A 21,889-nucleotide genomic window follows, 5' to 3' on the forward strand; every position below is an offset into this window, starting at 1 on the left:
TTTAAAACCTGCCGAAATTAGCTGTTGCAACTCATGTTGTAACATGAATTGCAATATGGCCCTGACTGCTGACTTGACTGAGTTCTGGTTACGTTGCGGACGACCTCAAGACCCATCAACCTCCCGGTCATGCTTAGTCCGAGTCGATGCAGCCAAATCTCCCGATCCCGACTGTCGGCAACTAGCCTACCTCCTCAGTTCCTCATCACGCAGTCCCCTCGCAAGGGGCGCACGTCCTTGTGCGTCTTCATGAAACTTGCCAAACTTAGTCTTCAATTCACCTAAATTTGGTCTTCAAAGATTCTCCAAACTTGATCTTCAATTCACCCAAGTTTAGTCCTCAAATCTTGCCTTTAATAGACTTCAATGATTCTCATCAAGGATTCTTCAAATCATATCTACTTCATTCACACCATGAATAGATCTTTCTTTAATTAAGCTCCACCATATTTAGTTTTCAATCAAATCACCTAAATATGGTCTTGATATGATCTTGTCTTCAAGTTGTAATGCATTGCCAAAAATAACTCCACCAAGATCTTTAAGATAGCTTCACCATGATCTTCAAGATATTTGGCTCCATGTTAGAGACTTACTAAAAATAGCTCCACTAAGATCTTCAAGATGTTTGCCTTGCACTCCAAGTCTCCTTGCCATGTCACCATGCTTGCCACATCATCAATTATGCTTTGTCACCTTGGTTGCCACGTCACTTGGTCTAGGTGTCAAATCATGCCAATAAATAGTGCGGTTGCACTAACAATCTCCCCCTTTGGCATAATTTGACACAACTGCTTCTGCACCCAGACTGACTCCTGTTACAACATTCTGTTACAACACTGACCTGGACACAGACTAAACTGATGTTATTACAACTTCCAGGTACACAATCAACTGGAGAACAGAAACTAGGACTGACATAAGATATCATCTAGTTGCTTACAAAATACTTGAGAAAATATTACAAACTGCAACTAGTGAGACAAAATATGATTAACTGACAAACATAAACAATGTTCAACACAATAAGACTAAATGTTCAAATGCCCAAGAAAAGAAAAAAACACATAACTAGTCAGTCTGGTGCAAGCACACTTCTCCCCCTTTGTGACATAATTGATGCCGAAGTCTTCATGAACTGTTGCAAGCTTTGTTATACCATCTTCAGCAACTCCCCCTATCTTCAGGATTCCTGGTCTTCATCTCCCCCTGAGTCGTGGCCATCGTCTTCTCTCTTCTTTTTCTTCTCAAGAATTTCCAGGCGAGATAGAATCTTCTGCTTCTGTCGGGCAATGATGAACAATTCTGCAGATAATGCTCGTTGCCTCCTCTCCACATCTTCTAGTTGCTCTTTCAACATCTTCTCATATTCTTCTTCTACCAATAGATTTGTCTCTTCTTCATCTTCAGGCATTGATGGTGGAGACACCCTTCCTACAGGTAAATCAATCTTCTTACTTGGGCTGAATAGTTTCTGAGAAATCTTCAGCTTCTTCACTGCTGTGACTGCTTCTCCCTTCCTGAGTTGTACTCCATGTTGTAACAAATACTGCGACAGCAGTGCAGGATACCCAAGTGATTGTAGTAATTGTAGTAATAAATGATATATTCATTAAAAATATCTTATGCAAAATTTATTTTTATTTCTAATAAAAACTATAAAATTATTAAACATGAGGAAAATAAATTTGAGAAATAATTAGGAGATTACAAATCGAACATTGTTTGAGGTGAGTGGTTTGTTTACCTTATAAAAATAAATAAATAAATAATTAAGAAAGAGATCTAAAGAGAGTAATTAAATAGACAATTAAATTTGAGAAAAAGTTAGGGAAAATTTTGGAAAATTTACTAAAATATTAATTGAATACAGAAATCAACTTATGTGAGATTTAGTTATTCACAACTAGTACATAATATATCTATATATATGAGACAAGATATGAGCCTTTGTGTTTTCGGGCATCCATAAACCCTCCAGTAGATAGGATTGTGAGAAAATTAAATACAATGTGATTGTAGTAATAAATGATATATTAATTGAAAATATCTTATGCGTAATTCATTTTTATTCCCAATAAAAACTACAGTTACTAAACAAAAGAAAGATTAATTTGAGAGAGATAATTAGGAGAGACCATGAATCTAACATTACTTGAGGTAAATGGTTTGTCTACCTTATAAAAATAAAAAAATTAAAAAAAAAATCTAGAGTGAGTAATTAAATAGACCCATTAAATTTAAGAAAGAAATTTATGGGAAAAAAAAATTAGAGGCAATTTTAAAAAATCTAATAAAATATTAATCGACTTAAGGAAATCAATTTATGTGAGATCTAGTTATTCACAATTGATACATAGTATATCTATATATATGAGTCCGCATCTTCTATGTAGATTTAAAATTTGCAAATGTTTGAGAGGGCTAATTCCCCTTAGACTCCGCTCTCTCTCTCCAAATCCTAATCCCTTCCGTCCCTTTCAAACTCTCATGTTTCCTTTCATCATTTATAGATATCTGCAGTCGATATTTGTCTCATATATATATATATATATATATATACCTAAACCCGGAAATCCTCCCTCTCTTTAAATCCTAACCCTATTCATTTTTTTTAAATTTTCTCACTTTCATCATTTGCAGAAGTTTACCGACCACCATAGATAATATTTATCATATATATATATATATATATATGCAGCATTAATTGGCTGTTTGTTGGCGTGTATATATGGATGTATGCACCCTTGATGACTTGCTCATCTTCTCTATTAAATATGAATTATCCCTTACTTTCAAAGTCAAACACTAATTTGAATAAGGATGGATAATTGAGTCTCTTTTTTAATTTGGCTTTGTCTTTGTCTTCCATCCACCTATAAACAAAGACAAAGCAACCTCATGTGTAATTTGCTCTAAGATGATGTTGTGTCTCTCTACTCATTATCTCTATTACAACAATGATCAATTATAAAACTCTTATTAAAAAATTTATACAGATAAAAGTGTATATATAAATATGATAGAAGATTGATATGTATTTAGCCAGCCCGGCCAGCCCAGCTATGTATGACCCCTTTGGGTCATACTTATAGAATAATCAAGTATACATATACAACTATACATATGTATATTCACATATACATACAAGATATACATACATCAAAATATATATCTAACAAAATATATTTATATAAGATGGATTGCTATAAAAAAATATATGAATATGGAAGTATATATATCTCACAAGCCAATGAAGTGCTATATGTAAGATGGATTAATGTGCCCATTCATTAAGTCGTCTAGCCTCACATGATTCGCATATTCTAAAGGATAAAGAAAACATTCTATTCACTAAATCATAATAATTATTATAATTCATATACACCTTTAGATTGATATTAGCAACATAATATATTGTTAAGTATTAGTTAATAATAATAGCACTATAGTAAATATAAATTCTCATAACATATAACCGAGAGCAACACAAGTTAAAAACTAATACATGTAATTTATACCCTAATTCGATGACATTATTTGGGGAGAATAAATAGTTTGTTATAATAATAAAAAAAATGCTTGAATTGAAGATAACTCTACCTATAAAGGCATGGATAAACTTATCAATTTTCCCAAATATAAACTTAGCCAAATTAATATTTAATCAATAAAATTTTATGAGAGTATAAGTGCGAAATTATGATTTTTATTTTTTTTAAAAATATGGATAAATCACGTGTTAGCGAAATACGCATGGACAGAATTAATTCCCTAACACACACAATTAGGTTCTCACCTTGCTTTTGTCAAATCTTAAACTTTCTCCTTCAGTAATGATGAACACTTTATGCGGACCCGTGGCAATAGATCAAAAAGTAACAGTGATAAGTAAAAACATGCAAATTTGAGTTTATGTTTTTATTTATTTATTTAAATTTAGCTCACGGGCCATATATATAGGCCTCTTGTTGGGCCGTACGTGGCCCAGCCAGCACATTTAATCTTTCAAATAAATAACTTTATAATGTCATAAAAAAAAAAGATAACCTGATGAAAAAATTATAAACAATTGTTACAAAATTAAAAATTAACGTATACAATACAAAATTGTGGAAAAAATTTGCGTATTAAAAAATCCCTAAAATTTTAGTAATGTATTATAAAATCTTTGAAAAGATGTGCACAATTATTTTTAAAAAATTAATTACCAATAATTTTTTAACGAAAAATAAGAGTATGTACTTCGCTTAGAAGAAAAATTTGAATTTCAAATCATACAAGTTGTTGCCACAAGTGTGTTGAGAAATGGACTCCTTTGACTTTGTCAAAATAAAAAATATATATATATATTTTTATCTGTATTTTTAAAATAATGAGAGATTACATGTATATCTCTACCAATTATTCTCATTTGCTTTGAGCAAATATCAACTAAAAACACTTGTAAAAAGACTAAACTATTATTTACTATATTTTCTTCATTTATTTAAAAAAAAAGAAAAAATGAGAGAAAAAACAACAATCAATATATATATATTTCTATAAATTAAGTTTCAACTGTAAAAATATATCAGCAAATAAAAGTCCTTTATAAAATACGTAAGCAAATATTTTGTTCCGAATGTATATTAATCATCACCCAATTATATATATATATATATATATATAACCATTCTTTTATGGACGTCCATAGATAAAAAATTTATAGATGTCCATTATCAGCCGTTGAATAACGATCCAACGATCGATCTTGATAAACAGTATGTACTACAGTACCAAATACAAAAATTACTGTTTGAAATAGTATTGTTATTTATAAATGTCCGTGATCCAACAGCTGATAATTAGATGTCCATAGATTTTTTATCTATGAAAGTTCATAGAAGTTGTAAATTCATATATAATATATGCCATATCATCATAGGAATAACTTAAAACAAGTCCAAAGCCATGATTAAAACAAACAAAAACAATATAATAAATACAATTATAAACATAAATCATCATGTTAATGATTTAGACCACTTATGTAATTGCCCTTTAAAAGCATGGATATATTCTACTTTTAATTTTTCCAGCATTGGAACTCAACTTCCAGTTCTACCAACAGCCTTAGATTTACTGTCAAGTAACTCCGAATCCACTTCTTCAAGCCATCATGTGACTTCCTTTCCTACACTGTAACTCCACTTTCCTCCAAGCACCAACATTGTACTTACTTTTATGAACCATAAAACTCAACCTTACAAACAAAAACTCCAATACTGTAACTCCACTTTCAACAACTCATGACTTCCGCAAAACCTATATATATATATATATATATGAGGGCAGATTGTCTATGGACGTTCATAGGATTTATATCCTATGGATGTTAATCTCAACCGTCCATCTTAATCCAACGGATGGAATCCAAATCTCTAATCTCTTAAATTAAAGATGAAGATTGAACCCGAAGACAACTGTCATCCTTGATCCCCCTCTTCCTCCTTTCCTCCATGACCCTTGGATTCCTCCGATGATACCTCCACACTAGACTCACGTTTTCAAGCTTCGATCGGCGAAGCCAGGCATCCGGTGACGGAGAAGGAAGAGGAGGAGGAGGAGGAAGAGGAGGAGGAGGAGGAGGAGGAGATGGCCGACGTAAAGTATGCGGAGGCGAAGACGTCGGTGTGGTGGGATATCGAGAACTGTCAGGTTCCCAGAGGATGCGATCCACACCTCATCGCTCAAAACATTAGATCGGGGTTGGCGGAGATGGACTACAAGGGCTCTGTTTCCATCTGGGCTTATGGAGATACTAGTAACATCCCTGCTGCTATCCAGCAAGCCCTCTCCAGCACTGGCGTCTCCCTCAATCACGTCCCTGCCGGTATATCTAGGTTTCTTCCTCTTTGTTTGATTGCTATTTGTTTTCGCTTTGGTTTCAGGACTGCAGTTCGCTTGATTTGCTTCAATTGTGAGAAAATGTGGTTGAATTGATGTTTTCTCGTGTTTCTTTTTTTTTAAAAAAAAAAACTTCTTTTTCTTTAATTATCATTGCATAGTGGATAACTAATATGAAAAAATTGGATTTTTTTATTAATCTAGTAACTCCTGGGTTTGGCGAGGAAGCACATCTGAAGATTAAAAGCAGAAACGCTCATTTGTTTGTCCATTACTGTGTTTTTGTTGGCATTTTATGTTTTGGCAGAACATGTGGTGTTGGTTTGGCTGTAGATAGGTGTACAAAGTTCCAATGGAAATGCCAATCTTTGATACTCCAGGAAGAGCAGAATTTCTCACCTAGTATCTTTGGTATAAGGATTAAGAAGTTGCCTTTGGCTCTGTACTTTCCATATGCCACAAATTTGGCAAGGTTGCTTTGGTATAAGGTTTTTTATAGTGCACGTATGAATAAGATATACATGTCAGTAATTGTGTTCATTGCATCGTGGTAGTTAAGCCTTTATTTAGAACAATTTGGTAATTATTTAAATACGATTGATTGACGTTAGTCAAAGAAGCCTGACCCTTGGTTCAAGTTTTTTCAGACCAGAGGCCCCTTTGTATTAGCTTGCAATTGCACTTGTTCAATTGTTTATTGCTGCCTACTCATAAGATGGTTAATTCCTGTGAGGTTCAGATCATTTCCTGGAAAGCAAAGGCATACTCATACTCCTGAAATTTCTGGTAATTTTAGTCCGAATGTTATCCAAGGTTTGCAACAAATGGATCAAGTCACTATGTTTCAGAAATCAGAAATGTGTCTGTAAATTTACCATTTGATTGAGATTTTCCCACACGCTGGACATGTTGCATATTGATCTGTAACAGAAATGTGTCTGTAATAAAAATCTGCAGCTTAATACACTGTATTGTTGTCTTGAAAACAAGAAATGTGTCTGTACCAAAAATCTGCAGCTTAATACACTGTAAAATCTACAGCTTAATACAATGCCAAACACAAAATTTGCAGCTTAATTCATTGTAAAGTCTGCAGTTTAATCTGCAGCTTAACATAACACAAAATCTGTTTAATCTGCAGCTTAACATAACACAAAATCTGCAGCTTAACATAACAAAAAATCTGCAGCTTAATGCAAACAAAAAATCTGCAGTTTAATTTGCAGCTTAACATAACACAAAATCTGCAGCTTAATAACTTCAAACTAAATGAAATTGTACCTGTCAGCTTAACACAATAACAACTTAAGAACTTAATAGCTTAACAAATTGTCAACTTAACACAATACATACAAAAAGTCTGTAGCTTAAATCAGTTCTAAATTAGTTCTAAATCAAAACAATATTCTTTAAAATCTTCAAAAGAGCAATGGGCAATGAGAATTGACTGAATAACTGTATCAACAAGTGATTATTTCTTACAGCTCAAGACAGACCTGCATTCCCAAATAAAATGTCTCATTAGTAAAAATAATGATCAATTGAAAATATGAATTAAATTAACACAACAATTCAAGGAAATTATCTTACTGAATGTGCATGTAGACATGTAATGACCCTTTCTCCCACATCTACTGCAAGTCCTTTTCTTCTGCAATGACAATTGAATATCGATTCCAGATTTAATCCTTGTATTCACTTTCGGCCGACCTTTACTTTTAACACGTTTTGGATCGAGAATACTTATGTGTGACCCACAAACATCATCTCCACCAGAGGTTGCAGGGAAAGAAAATTCACCAACAATTTTGAATATGTCATTTAGCTTAGGCATAATTTTTTCATACATCTCTAAGGATGATATAGACTGTGCAATACGAAAACACATATTTTGTGCATTCCACTTCATCAAGGGTGTGAAAGCATTGTTACTTATATCAACCATCATAACATTTGACCGATTTCTTGCAACCATACTCCAACGACGAAGAATATAATTTTTGGGAATCTTTGCAACCTCCTTCTTTTTAAATATTTTCAATATATGACAACACAACACACCCTCAGTCTCGAACTTCTTACAAGAACATGTAGCAATAGGCTCCCCATCTTCAAGGTCATCTCTCCTAAATATAACAATGTGATTGCAGATTTTATATTTGGCATGATCAGTCCCATCACGAATGCGTTCAGCTAGCATACTATCACTTTCTCGTAATTCTGCTTGGAAGATATTGAACACAGCTCTTGTGTACACTTCCCCTGCATGTCTCTCAATTGGATGACCTGTATGAAAGTTAGGCATAGAGTTTAAAGTCTTGAAATCTTCATTTTCTTCATCATTTCGTCGAGCACACAATGCCTTATCATACTGCATAACAAACTCATCCAATGGAGTTTGCGAATTAACAAAGCCATCAAAAAATGAGTTAATACTTTCACTGCGTTGTGTAGAGGTCATTCCAGCTGTGAAAATATTTTGCCAATATAGAAAAACCCATTTGTGTCGAATTTCATACATTTTACTCAACCAATGTTTATCATCAATATTGTATGTTGCTTTAAGTTCACCCCATTTACTTTCAAACGCTTCAATTGATGCACTACGGTGTAGCCAGCTGTTGTAATCCCCCAGGAAGCCTTCTTTGCTCTTCAAATCAACTAAATACTTCATCGAATTTCTCCCAATGTGCCATGAGCACAATCGATGACCAGAATTTGGAAAAACTTTTGCAATAGCTTTCCCCATAGCCAAATCTTGATCTGTAATAATTGTTTGTGGATGTTTTCCTAGCATACATTTCATCCACGTTTCAAACACCCATAAAAAACTTTCTTCTTTTTCATCTGCGATTAGAGCACAACCAAATAAAATTGATTGCTTATGATGATTGACCCCAACAAAAGGAGCAAAGGGGAAGCAAAATCTATTCGTTTGATAAGTGGTATCAAAAACAACATCTCCAAATTCTGAATATGCAATTCTGCATCTTCCATCAGCCCAAAAAACAGATCTAGTCTGGCCGAACTCATCAAGTTCCATATCAAAGAAAAAAAAATCATCATTGAGCTTTTTTTCCTTGAAATATTTTACAATAGCCATGCATTCTTGCCCAATATTATTACTTCGCACTGCCCTTAAATGATTTGAGCAATCTTCTCTAGTAATTTGTGCACACCCCGTATCTGAAAGTGTTTCATTCAATATTCGAGACATTTGGCTCGGTCCCACTCTACTTTTATGCAATGCCTCCATCAAACTTTTACATATATCACTAATATGGTGATGGGACCGCATCTTCATCACTTTAGAGGGACTAGTTAGTAAATCATGGTTATGTGCATCACCAAAGGTTTTTATAGTCCATAGTCCACTCTTCATTTTTGACACCACCATTCGAGATTGGCAATTTGTCCTTGTATCTTTGCGTCTGTGAACAATTTTCTCTTGTTGCCTTTTGTCTTTCATACACTTGCTTCCTTCTTTATCACAAACAAAGTGTCGGCATGTAATTAATTGAGAATGAGACAAACGATACATGTGTCCTCTTCTTATCCCAAACCCTCTAGACTTTGCATAATCTAAATAAAATCGATATGCTTCCTCTTCATCATGGAACTCCATACCAACAAATGGAATTCTTTCCGACTTCTGTTCATCTTGAGACTGTGGACTCTTTGCCAATTCTTGTCCATGTAAAAGTTGTTGGCTACCACCATCTTCTTGATGTTGAGATAACTCAAGCTCATTTGGATCTATTTCCATATCCTCAAATATTAAAGTGTCATCCTTGCATATTTCATCGGTGATATCCGTCATCCTATATATCCTACCAAGGAAAATACAACAAATTAGAATATATCAAAGCATGTAACTAATGGGATTACTAATCAAATCATACTATTTAATGAACATTAGTTAGGCATGATTTAGACTTCAAAATAAACACTAATCAAACATTTCTTCCATTTGATTAATAATTAAAGGATCTGCAAAACAAAAGTGAGATTCAATACAAAGATGATCACACTAACCATGTCATCTAAATATTTATTAGGAAAAGGAATATAAAGCATTAATATGGTTAAATGAATATGGTCATTCTTTTACACAATGCACAAGTGAGATTCCATTTGATTAACAGTCCCATGTAGCCTACTCTACATAAAAGGTTAAATGATTATGGTCATTCTTTTACACAATGCACAAGTATATATAAAGTGAGCTTGTGAGCCACCAATTGGCAAAATGGAGAGAAAAAAACAAATTGAGAGTAAACTAAATGTTATCCTTTGAAAAAATAGAAAATTAATCTAGGAGAAATGAACTGTAAGTATAAAGGAAGGAGTTATTACCAATATCAAATACATCTAATTTTCTCAAACAATTATATGCACAAATAGAGATGGAAACATACAAACAGAGAGGTGGCGACGATGATAACCGGAGTGGCAGCGATGACCGGATCTGCTACAACCGGACAGCGACAACCAGAGAGGTGGCGACAACACAGTGGTGGCGACAATCGGAGCTGCGGTGACGATCGGAGCTGCGGTGACAATCGGAGCTGCGGCAATGACTTAGTGGCGGAAACAACCAGACAGCTACAACTGAACCACGACAATCGGAATGACGGCGACCCTACCGGGCAATGACTACAGGAGAGAAGGTGGAGTATAATGGGGGAGAGAAGAAGTGCATTCTTGTCACAAAAAGGAGGAGAGAAAGATGAGGAGAGAGAGAATGGAATCCAAAGCTAGTTTTCATCAAGCTTCTGAACCGTTAGATGATAAGTTTAATCCAACGGTTGCAAGAAACATGCTTAGAATTCAATCCTATACACGTTCATAGTTGATGAATTTCCTATATATATATATATATATATATATATATATATGTGTGTGCAGATGTTTGTAGAACATCCGCAAACTGAGAAAAAATAGGGATTGATAGAAAGATACAGATACAAACTAGTATAAAAATAATAGCATAAATAGTAACTATTAACTAAACCATATCTTTGGAAGAAAAATAGATAGTTGGGGTGGCAGTTACAATTGCAAAGCACTGTATAAGTGCATTGTTGAGAAAAAAAAATGATTTGCAGCTGTTAAATTTCAATCAATCCCATGGTTGAAACACAAGTGTCCGTAGAATTCAATTCTAATAAAAGCCACAACATGCATATTTATATAAAAGATGATCTACAGTCATTAGATTTCAATCTCATGACTGAAACACACTGAAACACAAACATCCGTAAAATTCAATTCTAATAAAAGCCACATCATACATATTTATATAAAAGATGATATGCAGCTATTAGATTTCAACCCAATGATTGAAACACAAACATCCGTAGATTCTACGGACACAGTAGACTAAACACAGCAACCCTTTCAAGAAAAAACCCTAACCCTAAAACCAAGAGGTAGCACATGCAGTACTCATCTGACAAGGCCAAGATTAAGTATCCCCCATGAAGTATTAGGCCAATCCTTCTCCTTAGCCTTCATCAACAACACTCTTCCCCAAGCCACCCACCCTTCCCACCCAATTCTCTTATCCCAACTACTCCCCCACTCCAACACCAACCTCAACCCTTTCTCCACCTCCTTCTCAGCTTCCTCATACTTCCCCAACCCTAAACAAACCTGCCCTAAAACTATATGAGGTTCCCCTACAAAAGGGTTCTTCTCACAACTCTTCTTCAACAACTTCTCTTCTTTTTCTCCTCCACTTCCACTACAAACTGCTTCCCAGTATAACTCTCTCCCTTCCTTTTGTTCCTCTGTTCCTAATACTTCAGTGCAACTCTCAAACACTGGAGGGATAACCAGTTCTAAGTCTTCATCTCTCTCTTTATCCACTTCCACTCCTCCTGCTCTCCTTCTTTCCTCAATGAAAACCTCTTCTTCTCTAACTATAAGTCTGAACAAAGCTCCCATTCTTGAAATAGAGTTCATCCATAACCCAGGTTTGCCGTCTCCAGGCCAGAGAGAAGTGAAGTTATTGCCGGAGAACTCAAGTCTGCCGTTGTCGTTGTTGAAGAGCTGGTCCTGGAAACTGAAAAGCTGGTCACTGAAGTCAGCCATGGTCATGAGGAGGAAAGCGGCGATGACACGGCGAGAGAGATGGACGTCTTCCCCGGTCCTGATGTGTTTGAGAGTGAGACCTTGGGAAGGGAGGAAAGATTGGATTTTGAGACGCCATGAAAGTTGAGAAGGGTCAAGGGAAAGGAGAAGGTGGTGGCGGAGATCGTCGTCGGAAGGGAAGTGAGAGAGGAGAAGGTCGTGGATGAGGAGATGGCGAGGGATGACGCAGAAGAGATGGACGAGACGCTCGACGGAGGGAGTGAGGAGAGAGGTGAGAGTTGCGCGGGAAGAGGAGGTGGGAGGGAAGATAGCGAGGTTGACGTAGGAGTTGGAGTAGGCGGAGTGGAAGAGGCCGGCGAGAGGGAGAGGGGAAGAGGAAGAGGAAGAGGACCAGAGAGAGAGGATGCGGTGGACGGAGAGGAGGTGGGAGAAGAAGGTGGAGTGTTTGTGCCAGCAGTCGGCGGCGCCGGAAGAGATGAGGGTGGAGATGAGGGATGGGAGAGAAGGGTGGATTGAAGGGAGGTCGTTGTGGAGGAATGGGAGAGAGGTTGAGATGAGAGTTTGGAGGTCTGGTTTGGTGGTGGTGGTGGTGGTGGTGGTGGTGGTGGGAGGTGTGTATGATGGCATGGTGATGATGTTTCTTGATTGAAGGTGTTAATGAAGTGAAGGTGGAGGAGGATGTGATATGAAGAAAAGGGGGAGATGGAGGAGGAAGGTTTAAAGAGGTGTGAAGATGAGAGAGAGAGAGAGAGAGAGAGAGATAGGGATAAGGATAGGGAGGATAGGAAAAGGTCAAAAGAAGGTGAGTGGGATTTTGACATGTGAGAAAGATATTTTTTTTTTAATTTTTTTTATTGTTTTTTTTTAAAAAAAATTTGAGCGTTGGTTTCTGACGTGTTGCTTGTTTTGTATGTTGAGTTTTTGTTTTAATTGGAGATTTTTTAGGAGGGAGTTGGTACTTTGTAGGGGTTTTTTTTTAATTAAATAAAAAATTAAAAAGTTCGGTGAGCTTTGTCTTATTGGTGTTTTTAACATGGATTTGTTGAGAGTTGAGTATCTTGTGACTTTTTAAATCAATTCATGTTTATTTTAGACTTGGGATTAGAGAAATGGTTGATTAAAGGTTTCTAAATTATGGATAAAATAAAATTTTCACAGTTTTCTTTCCTGATTTAAAAAACGACTTTTATTATTATTTTTTATTAAATGAATTGAATTTCAGGTACAATTCAAAAACTAAAAATTATATTTAAACTTTATTTATATTTGCCTATCGTTAATTTGATAAAACTTAAATCATATTAAGTTTATTTTCATTTAAAAAAAAAAAAAGGAAAGAACCGTCAGAAACCTGGTACACAGAAAAAATTCAACCACAATAATACTAAACTATTAAAAAGAAATACAATAAAAATGGGGACCTCATCAATAATCATCCAAATGGTCACCTTTCAAGCAATTCTAGGTTCATACGGATGTCCCACATTACTGAACAATCATCAGAATTTCAGAAAAAAAAAATCTTCAAATCATCCAATGAAAACAATTGAATCACAGAACATCAATAAATCAAAGTTCTACAAGGATGTCCTCTTTGGGCAGAGATCACAATGGTATTTACACCGTCTACTGCTAACATGGTAAAAGTAAACATCAACGGAACAGACACAGAAGTAAAACCTTTTCCACTAAAAGCTGGAGTTCACTTGCCGGAATGAAACTCCGAAACCGTGTTAAAGATGGTTGATTAGTTGAAATACTGATCATCTAAACTACAACAGCTGCAGAAAAAGCCATTGATCGGTCACATTCTTCAGGCTGTGGTCACATTTCAAAGCTAATAATGTTCCTAACATTACCTGTCAGTAATAGTGTACAGCAATGTTGTCATACGTGTGAACCGGGACGATTTCTGTTGATAACTTAATCAAGAAAGTCTTGCCGAAAAGCCAAGTTTGATTTATATACCATCATCTTCTCGACCAATCATGTAGACGGCATAAAAGGCGATGGTAATCAATCAACATTTCTTGAGAAGCAGCTAACAAGAATATCACCTCAAAACAGACTCTTTTACTAATGTATTACCGCCGCAGCTGTAAGAATGAAAATCAGAGGAAGACAAGTGAGAGCACTGAAACCTAGAGAGCATAGAAACTATTGTTTCAGTTGAAAAACTCACGAGCACTTGAGGAGAATGTTTATAAACCGTGCATTCTCTCTGTTCTGAGACAGCTTAATGGAGCCTTCTATTATCTGGTCTTTCTTCACCTCAGTTGGATAGTAAAAATAAAGCAGGGTCTGCATGAAATCACATTGTTCAGGTTATTGAACAAAATGGATGATGTGGATCTGAGGAAGAAGGAACAATTAATCTTTTGATATACAAAGATAAAGACTACTACTGTACCTGCTGCCAATGAGTCGGAGCATCCTCAGGAGCAGTAGATAGCACAATTGTCTCATTGGACTTTATCTTTCTCTGACGATTTGAATCATTTGTCGTTTCATTTGCTGACTCATTTGTAGATAAGTCTAGCAGTGAACTTTGAAGAGGGTATTGTGAACCTTGGACAGGAGTTATAGCTGGCCCATTAAACTCCACGTCAAACCAGAAGGCAAATCCATGAAGAGGAGCTTCAAACATAATGAAATCATTTGAATACCTTCAACAACTTATAAAAATTTTGTGGACAGAAAAATAATATCAAGAAAATAACCCAAAATTTCATACAAGTAATCAATAGAATTTTATATGAAAACAGCAAATAACAAGGCAAAAGGAACCAAATTGTCACATCATACAAAATCAATGAATAGTACAAACTATAAACACAGAGTGAACAGTCAATGGAAAATGGGGGCATAATAGAGTATACAAGTTATATTCATAAAGTTATAAGAAATGAAAGTGGTTCTTTTACCATCCATCATTGATGAAAATCTATACTCTGCACTAATACATTCCAGCTCCTGAGCAACAACTGTGTAGCAATTCACACTTTTGACCTGCCCATGAAAATATTACAACCCCGGAGGTAGGAAAAATAATTTAATCTCTCAATAATCTCTCAATAAATAGTGAAATGACAAAATGGTGCACACGAAAGACCAGGACTCACCACAAATGGCCATGTCAGTACATTCTCTCCCTGTATTGTCTCTACACTTGGCTCTTCAAATGCACACTGTCTTGCAAGTTGAACCATTGCAGACACTACATCCATCAACAAGTTGTTTGGATATAAATCTCAATAGGCCAGATCTACTCTAGTTAACTTGCATGTGCTTGCACATGCATGTTATGTTATAGGGTATTTTTTGCATTGAGACAGACACAACAGATGTAGAAAACCATCCACAGATAATATCATGATGTACTTATAGCCCGGTTCACTTACTATCAATTCCATAAACATTGTTCCAGAAATCAACGCATTGTTGGTATTTAATAGAGTTTGTGACTGGTGCCATATACAACTGCAAGAGAGAAAGAAGTAAATCAAACATGTGTACATTTTCCACAACCAAATATCATTAGCTTTTACATGGAAACCAACAATTCAATAGCCATATCACATTTGCTAACCAGTTAAAAATATACCAAGCCCATAGTATAAGAAATATTTCTCATTAGGAAAAATGTCTAGGTCAAAGAATGCAAAATTCCGAGCGTTTTAAAGTAGTTGTTGGTCTTTAACTTTGTACATGAGCAGTTTATGACAATATGGTTCGTGTTCCGAAGCTTTTAATCATTAAACTTAATTTTGTCAGATATTCAGTCTCCTTTCCAATACTGTTGCCAATTAAGATAAGTTGAACCTACTAAATATAATAGTAACAGTAAGGCCATAAGTTGATTATGCAGCCAATAATTGAAGGAATTATGAACCGCAATACCAAGAGCTCATTTAAGGCCGGCTAATTAACAAGGGTACACTCCTTTGGTAATTCAACACAATCTAAATGAACCTTAAATTAGGTAACAAAAGTAAAACAGTCAAGACATAGACCACTACCTCAAGGTGTGTTTAGTTGGAGGTTAAACAAAGCGGTTTAAGGTTCCGAAAGGAGAAAACAGTTTGGAGGGAAAATATATATATGGAATTGAGTCCTCAACAAACTTTAACTTAATTAATACCAATGAAAGTAAATATTCTAAGATTAAAATTCTACCTTTTTAAATTATGCGAGAACAATAGCAACAACAGCAAGTACGCAGTTAGTCCTAACTATTTGGGTCGGTTACATGAATCCTTTCCTTTCACGCTGTCCTATCAAAAGCCAAGAACCTAGATAGACCAAGATCAAATATATCATTTCATAAAGTTTCTGCTAAACTTTTTATTAATTATGATAGTTATTTGTCGATATTAATATTTTTAAAAAAGGTAAGCATGAACTGTATGTGTCCTTAGAGTTATTGTTCTCTAAAGATGTTTGATGATAGTCGGTAGATGATGATCTCACAACTATTACTTGTACAGAGATTTTGCAATCTCTGTTATTTACTGTGCATGATTTGACATTATTAACACTGTTTAGTATTATGCATATTACGGTAACTGTTTCATTTACATCCAAAAAAGCACTGTAGGACATCCCTATATGTGAAATCTAAGGATGTTTGTAGAGGACATGGCCTCTTTTCAAAATTTTAATTATCATATGTATTTATTATAATAATAAAATCTTGTGAGAAAAAAGTTGTTTGGAATCTTGGGGTAAAGACACAATCATAATATCCTTTTAGTCAAGATTCATGTTCATTTTGTTTTGTCAAAAATTTATTAGCTACCTAACACAGCAATTCTTCTCTTTTGGTTCTTGATAGAACGTAGATGAAAAAATTCATGTAGTCGACTCCAAATGGTTGGGACTAATGGCTTGTTGTAGTTGTTACTGTCGTACAAAATATTGAAATTTTTGATAGGTTCATACCTAAGCTGGATGAAATTCCAACAATCTAAATATATTACAATTTGTCAAAAATTTTATTTTTAACTTAACTAGTAGTACTTAATTTACTGAAATACTACAATATGACTCTTCTACAAAGAGAAACCTACAATTTTAGAGAAAATCACCAGTTTGCCTCCACAAACTATTACGTGTTCCAGGCAAAGCACCTAAAAGCGGAGAATGAGTACCGTAGCATGTGAAGGAAGAATAAGACCTCCTCGTTTAAGCCACTTATCCCGGGCAAAAATTACACTGGACAGCATACTCTACAAAAAATCATATAAAATCAACCAGAGTCAGAACTCCAAATAGACATGAAAGAGTTTAAACTTGGAATACAGGATTATAAAAATAAGACACTGCCAATGCTATTGTAGACTCAACAAAATTTAACACATTGATAAAATCCCTAAGAACTTGGAAAATTTTAAAAGAAGATATAGACCTCATACACAAGCATATAGCCCATCCATTCTGAAATTATGACATCAACCTTCCCACTAATTTCAACATCCTGCAACAATATTAATTAATTGAGGTATTTGCAGACCAAAATGGAAGTAAATAATATGATACTATATGAAACCAAAAACTTGAGAAATAACAAAATTGATTCAGATAATGCGACAAGAAAAAATTTGACCACTTCACACAAAACATGAAATGTTTTAAGTATGTGAATAATAAAACTTGATAAACTAAGCTATGAGATGAAAACCATTGAAAGAATACATGAATGAGGAATTGATTACATAATTATTCCCAAAGGGTTCAAAAGGATTATGGAAGGTTAACTTGATTAGTAGATAGGAAACCAGTAACAACTTACCTCAACTCTTTGATGAAGAACAATGACCTTCTCAGCTAGATTGTTCGCTCTTACGATTTCTTTAGCCTAAACAAGCATTGCTAAAACACACATTAATCCACTTATATCTTTGAAGAGAAAAGAAATGATCCAGAAAACAGCAGTCAAAATGGATGAACAAATTATAAGAAATAAAGTAGAAAATAACAGGTACTGTGTCTTGTCTTTCGCTGGCAAACAAATGGTATTATTGTTTATTTTAACATACAACCATTAAAGACTGAGCAGTAAATGAGCAATTATTTTATAAAAAAAAATAAAGTGCATAATAGCCAACATGCTTCGCTTCACAATCTCACTAACCAACCACGGGAAGCATGAAGGGACTAACTTACTAATTAAATATGAAATTAGAGCATGCATAACCAGCATGAAAAGCCTCAATAAAAGGAGGCCTACAAAGCATTACCATACAATTAGCATATTAGATCCTCATTCGCCTCAATGCTAAAAACATTATTTCATTATTTTCAGTGTGACCTTGATATCCAGCATGGTAACCAACTATATCTCTCAGACATATTTACTTATCCAAGATTGCTGACTATCATTACAGGATTTGACTTAATTTCTGAATGGATTTAGTGCATTGTCCTGCTTAAGCATGACATATCAAATTCATAAATGCACAATATGCTAGGATTAAACCATTTAACCAATATAAGGCAGGCCTTAGGATAATACACATTCATGATTTACTCAAGTCTTTCTTGAAGGCATTGATATCACTAACCCATTTGTAATGAATGAGATACAATATTTCACTCGCATACAATGACATGCTCATTGGCTTACTATGGAAACATCTTAAAACAAGATATGTTGGTGGATATTACAATCAGAACATAGAATTGCCATACTGTGCTGTTTTAAATTTTGATCACAATTGTGATTATATCTACTCTTCAAGCAATGTGTTACATTTGGACATATTTTTGCCTTTCATATTTCAAAATTCCCAATAAATAACTTTCTCAACCTAACCTGAGAAATTTAGAAAAAATATAAAATCTCCTAAGAATTTTCCATTTCTATGTAAATTCTTAGACCAGAAAACAGTGTTACTGTGAATTAGACACTAATGCCAAGTACATTGTCATGAATACATGCGGTGTGTGTGTGTCAGTGTATGTAAGAACACGCGAATCACATTGCTTGCATCTAAAGAGAAGACACATGTCCACAAATATATGAAAGTTTAAATTAAGGATCAAAGAAGATATAAAAAACCTTTTGAGAGTAACCCAGGCAATGTGATAGTAAAAAGGAAAACTGTTTGTATTAAGACAATTCATAAATTGCATTCTTTAAGGAAAAAAATATCATGTCTGAATGCAGTGGTGCATAGGAATTCGCACATAGGAAATATAAGTAGGTCAAAATCATCACCTCGAAGTCCTCATATGCATAACACAATAAGGATGTGTTTGGTTGTAAAAACAAGTTGGGAAAATTCAGTTTATGACAAGTTACTCCAACCCCTCCAATCAAACATCCTCCAAGGAATAACTTGGCTACAAATTTTAATTAATTAAATACGTAAAGTGATTACTTAATATTGAAAATTATTATAGTTATTACTGTTGAGAAATGTTGACAAACCACTTTCAGGACAGAGATGGCTAAAGGAGGGAGATTCGAACTCTTAACCCCCGGGGTCGTGGAGATGGTTATATTATCAATGAATATCTATCATTAATTGAAGTAATATAAATTAAGTTAAAAATAGTTTTTAATCATAATAAATTCAATCAAACTTGAATCAACTTGGTATGCAAATTTCCCTCCAAAACAAATTCAAACTTTAAAATACCTAACCCAACTTATTTCAACTAACTCCAAACCCGACCAAACATCAACTGAGGGAAACTGGAAGAAACGAAGAAAAGATGAGGATTTAGGAAAAGACATAAATACCACAGCGATCACTAATACAACAAACTGTATGCTTGCGTGCTTACATGCTATGTACAAGAAGCTAACATGCGTGCACACTATTAGGGTTAACGAGAGAAGGCTGAAATTTCATCATCAGAAAGATACGGTTTATCATAATTAAATATACATTTTAGTGATGATGCCAAGAGAGAATACAGGAGCACAAGAAACCACCTTTTCTGCAATGTCACTAGCCTCTACTGCATAGACCTAGAAACAACAACGCAATTTGGTAATGTTAGAATAACAAATTAACAAAGACCTAAAAATAATCAACAAAGAAAAAAAAATCTAAGGTTAAGACATTGCAAATTATTCAAGACAAGCCATGCAAGAAGAATTATTGACAATGAAGCTTACGGCGTGGAAGCCATCTCTAAGAGATTGATTTTGGCAACCATTCATTAATCAGATTCTAAATAGGAGACAAAAACACTTTCTTCATATTAACCAACAATAAACAAAGAAACATGGCCTATAGACATTGTCAATTACGCAAGTCAAAATTTAAAAAATTTAGAGTTGTCAATTTGCCCCGGCCCCAACAGGACCCAATTCCCTCTCCCAACAGGGTGGGGTGGAGCTGAAATTCAGGGAATGGGGTCAGAGCCAGGCCGGGATGTAAATCCCCGTCAAAGATGGGACGGAATGGGAATCCCTTCTCGCCCCACCCTGAATATAAAATTGAAATATTATGTATATATAAATAAAATGTTAGAAAATTATTTATATAACTAAATAATATATTAAAAAATAATATATTTGAAGTATGAAAATGGTAAAATAGAATAAATAGATAAAAAAAAATCTAGTCGGGTAATCCTGAACCCGAGTAATCCAAGCAGGGATGGGAAAAAAAATTTCCTTACCCGGGTTCAAGGACGGGTCAGGGATGGGTTTGGCAAAGTAGGGTTTAGGGTCGTGGAATACATCCATGGTGAATCCCACATCCCTACTGAAATTTACTTTTTTTTCCCAAGCAAATGCTCAAGAGCATTTGATTTCAAGCCAATTCTTTCAAAGAAGTTTCAAACTTCATTATGACCAAGAAAGATAAGCAAATCCAAATCCCTCATAAATTATGACATAGTCGAATATAGTCAGAAACCCTCATCATACCACATACCAAGCTATCACCTATATTTTTAACTGACTATTTAGCAATAACTTACAGGCATTACGTTAAAAAAATTGAGAAATCCACATTAAAAACACAAAGATTGTGAAACCATTCAAGAACCAAGCAAAAAAAAAATCAAAATCAAAATCAAAATCTCACCTTCTTCGCACCAGCTTGAGCACAAAATATAGCAAGAATACCTGTGCCGGAGCCAACATCCATCACAATCTACAAACAAAGAACTCCAAATCAATAACATACATTACAAACACTACATAAATCCCTAAAAAAAAAATTTAAAAAAATTCAAAAAAGAAAGAAACATTACTTTGCCTTCAATCAAGTGTCGGTACCGTGAAATCGCATCCTGATATGTCTCCATCCGCACACGATCCTAAAAATCCAAAACACGAAAAGATCAGCAAAAACCAAAGATTCCATTCAAAGCAAAGTAAAAAAAACCGGACCTTGAGCATCTCCTCATGGATGCCAATATCGGAGTAAGCTTGGAAGTAGGCAAGATCAAAGGCCGTGCAGGCAGGGGCCGAGGAGCTCGAATTCGGCTGGGTTGAAGACGACGAGGGGTGGGTGAGAGGGATACGGGGGAATCTAGGGCGTCGGCTGCCGGAGCGGCCAATGCCGGAGCTGGAGCCTCCGGCGAGCATTGCGGGGATCTCTGGAGGAGTGATCGCGGCCAGGGTTTTGGAGATTTCGTCTCGAGTATTTGAGTGTGGTTTTCTTCTCTTTTCTTGGGTTCACGAGCTCTTTAATTTGTTTATTGTTTTTGTGTTTTTTTTACATTAAACCCCCTGAGAAAAATAAAATTACTTTTCAAACCCGCAGTTTTCAAAATACCTCATTTTTTTTAAAAAAAAATATTTTTTACTTGTTATATATCATGGATTGTGGACTGCTTCTATTTTATTAACGTCATTTATAAATTTATTATTTTAATAATTATAATGTTTATCCATTTTAAGCTTTCTCAAAGGCATTTGGTGTTGTTTGATTGGTTG

General features: G+C 34.9%; 3 protein-coding genes across 5 annotated transcripts; all 3 read right to left on the reverse strand.

The window, feature by feature from the left end:
• Positions 1-7,255: 7,255 nt before the first annotated feature.
• Positions 7,256-10,723, reverse strand: LOC120263397 (protein FAR1-RELATED SEQUENCE 5-like). Of its 2 annotated transcripts, XM_039271287.1 has the most exons (3): positions 10,308-10,723; positions 7,480-9,719; positions 7,256-7,385 (listed from the first exon to the last, which is right to left on the reverse strand). In XM_039271287.1, exons 2-3 carry the CDS (start codon positions 9,707-9,709, stop codon positions 7,375-7,377), a joined length of 2,241 nt encoding a protein of 746 aa, XP_039127221.1. In that variant the 5' UTR covers positions 9,710-9,719; positions 10,308-10,723; the 3' UTR covers positions 7,256-7,374. The 2 variants fall into 2 exon arrangements, with proteins under 2 accessions (XP_039127221.1, XP_039127228.1); XM_039271294.1 differs by lacking the exon at positions 10,308-10,723 and having other exon boundaries at positions 7,480-10,031.
• Positions 10,724-11,051: 328 nt separating this feature from the next.
• Positions 11,052-12,744, reverse strand: LOC120263836. The gene has a single exon (XM_039271817.1). The coding sequence runs from the start codon at positions 12,610-12,612 to the stop codon at positions 11,338-11,340; it is 1,275 nt and encodes a 424-aa protein (XP_039127751.1). The 5' UTR covers positions 12,613-12,744; the 3' UTR covers positions 11,052-11,337.
• A 746-nt stretch (positions 12,745-13,490) lies between these two features.
• LOC120264387 (probable protein arginine N-methyltransferase 6) lies at positions 13,491-21,605 on the reverse strand. Of its 2 annotated transcripts, XR_005537416.1 has the most exons (14): positions 21,341-21,605; positions 21,202-21,267; positions 21,033-21,101; positions 19,928-19,963; positions 17,777-17,842; positions 17,393-17,461; positions 17,136-17,213; positions 15,387-15,465; positions 15,108-15,202; positions 14,910-14,994; positions 14,396-14,622; positions 14,168-14,286; positions 13,845-14,081; positions 13,491-13,766 (listed from the first exon to the last, which is right to left on the reverse strand). XR_005537416.1 is itself a non-coding variant. In XM_039272209.1 (13 exons), the coding sequence occupies exons 1-13, from the start codon at positions 21,536-21,538 to the stop codon at positions 14,039-14,041; spliced, it is 1,230 nt and encodes a 409-aa protein (XP_039128143.1). In that variant the 5' UTR covers positions 21,539-21,605; the 3' UTR covers positions 13,491-14,038. The 2 variants fall into 2 exon arrangements, 1 of the variants encoding a protein (XP_039128143.1); XM_039272209.1 differs by having other exon boundaries at positions 13,491-14,081.
• Between the last annotated feature and the right edge of the window lie 284 nt (positions 21,606-21,889).

This window comes from Dioscorea cayenensis, chromosome 1, assembly GCF_009730915.1.
Source record: "Dioscorea cayenensis subsp. rotundata cultivar TDr96_F1 chromosome 1, TDr96_F1_v2_PseudoChromosome.rev07_lg8_w22 25.fasta, whole genome shotgun sequence".
NCBI classification, from domain to species: Eukaryota; Viridiplantae; Streptophyta; class Magnoliopsida; order Dioscoreales; family Dioscoreaceae; genus Dioscorea; species Dioscorea cayenensis.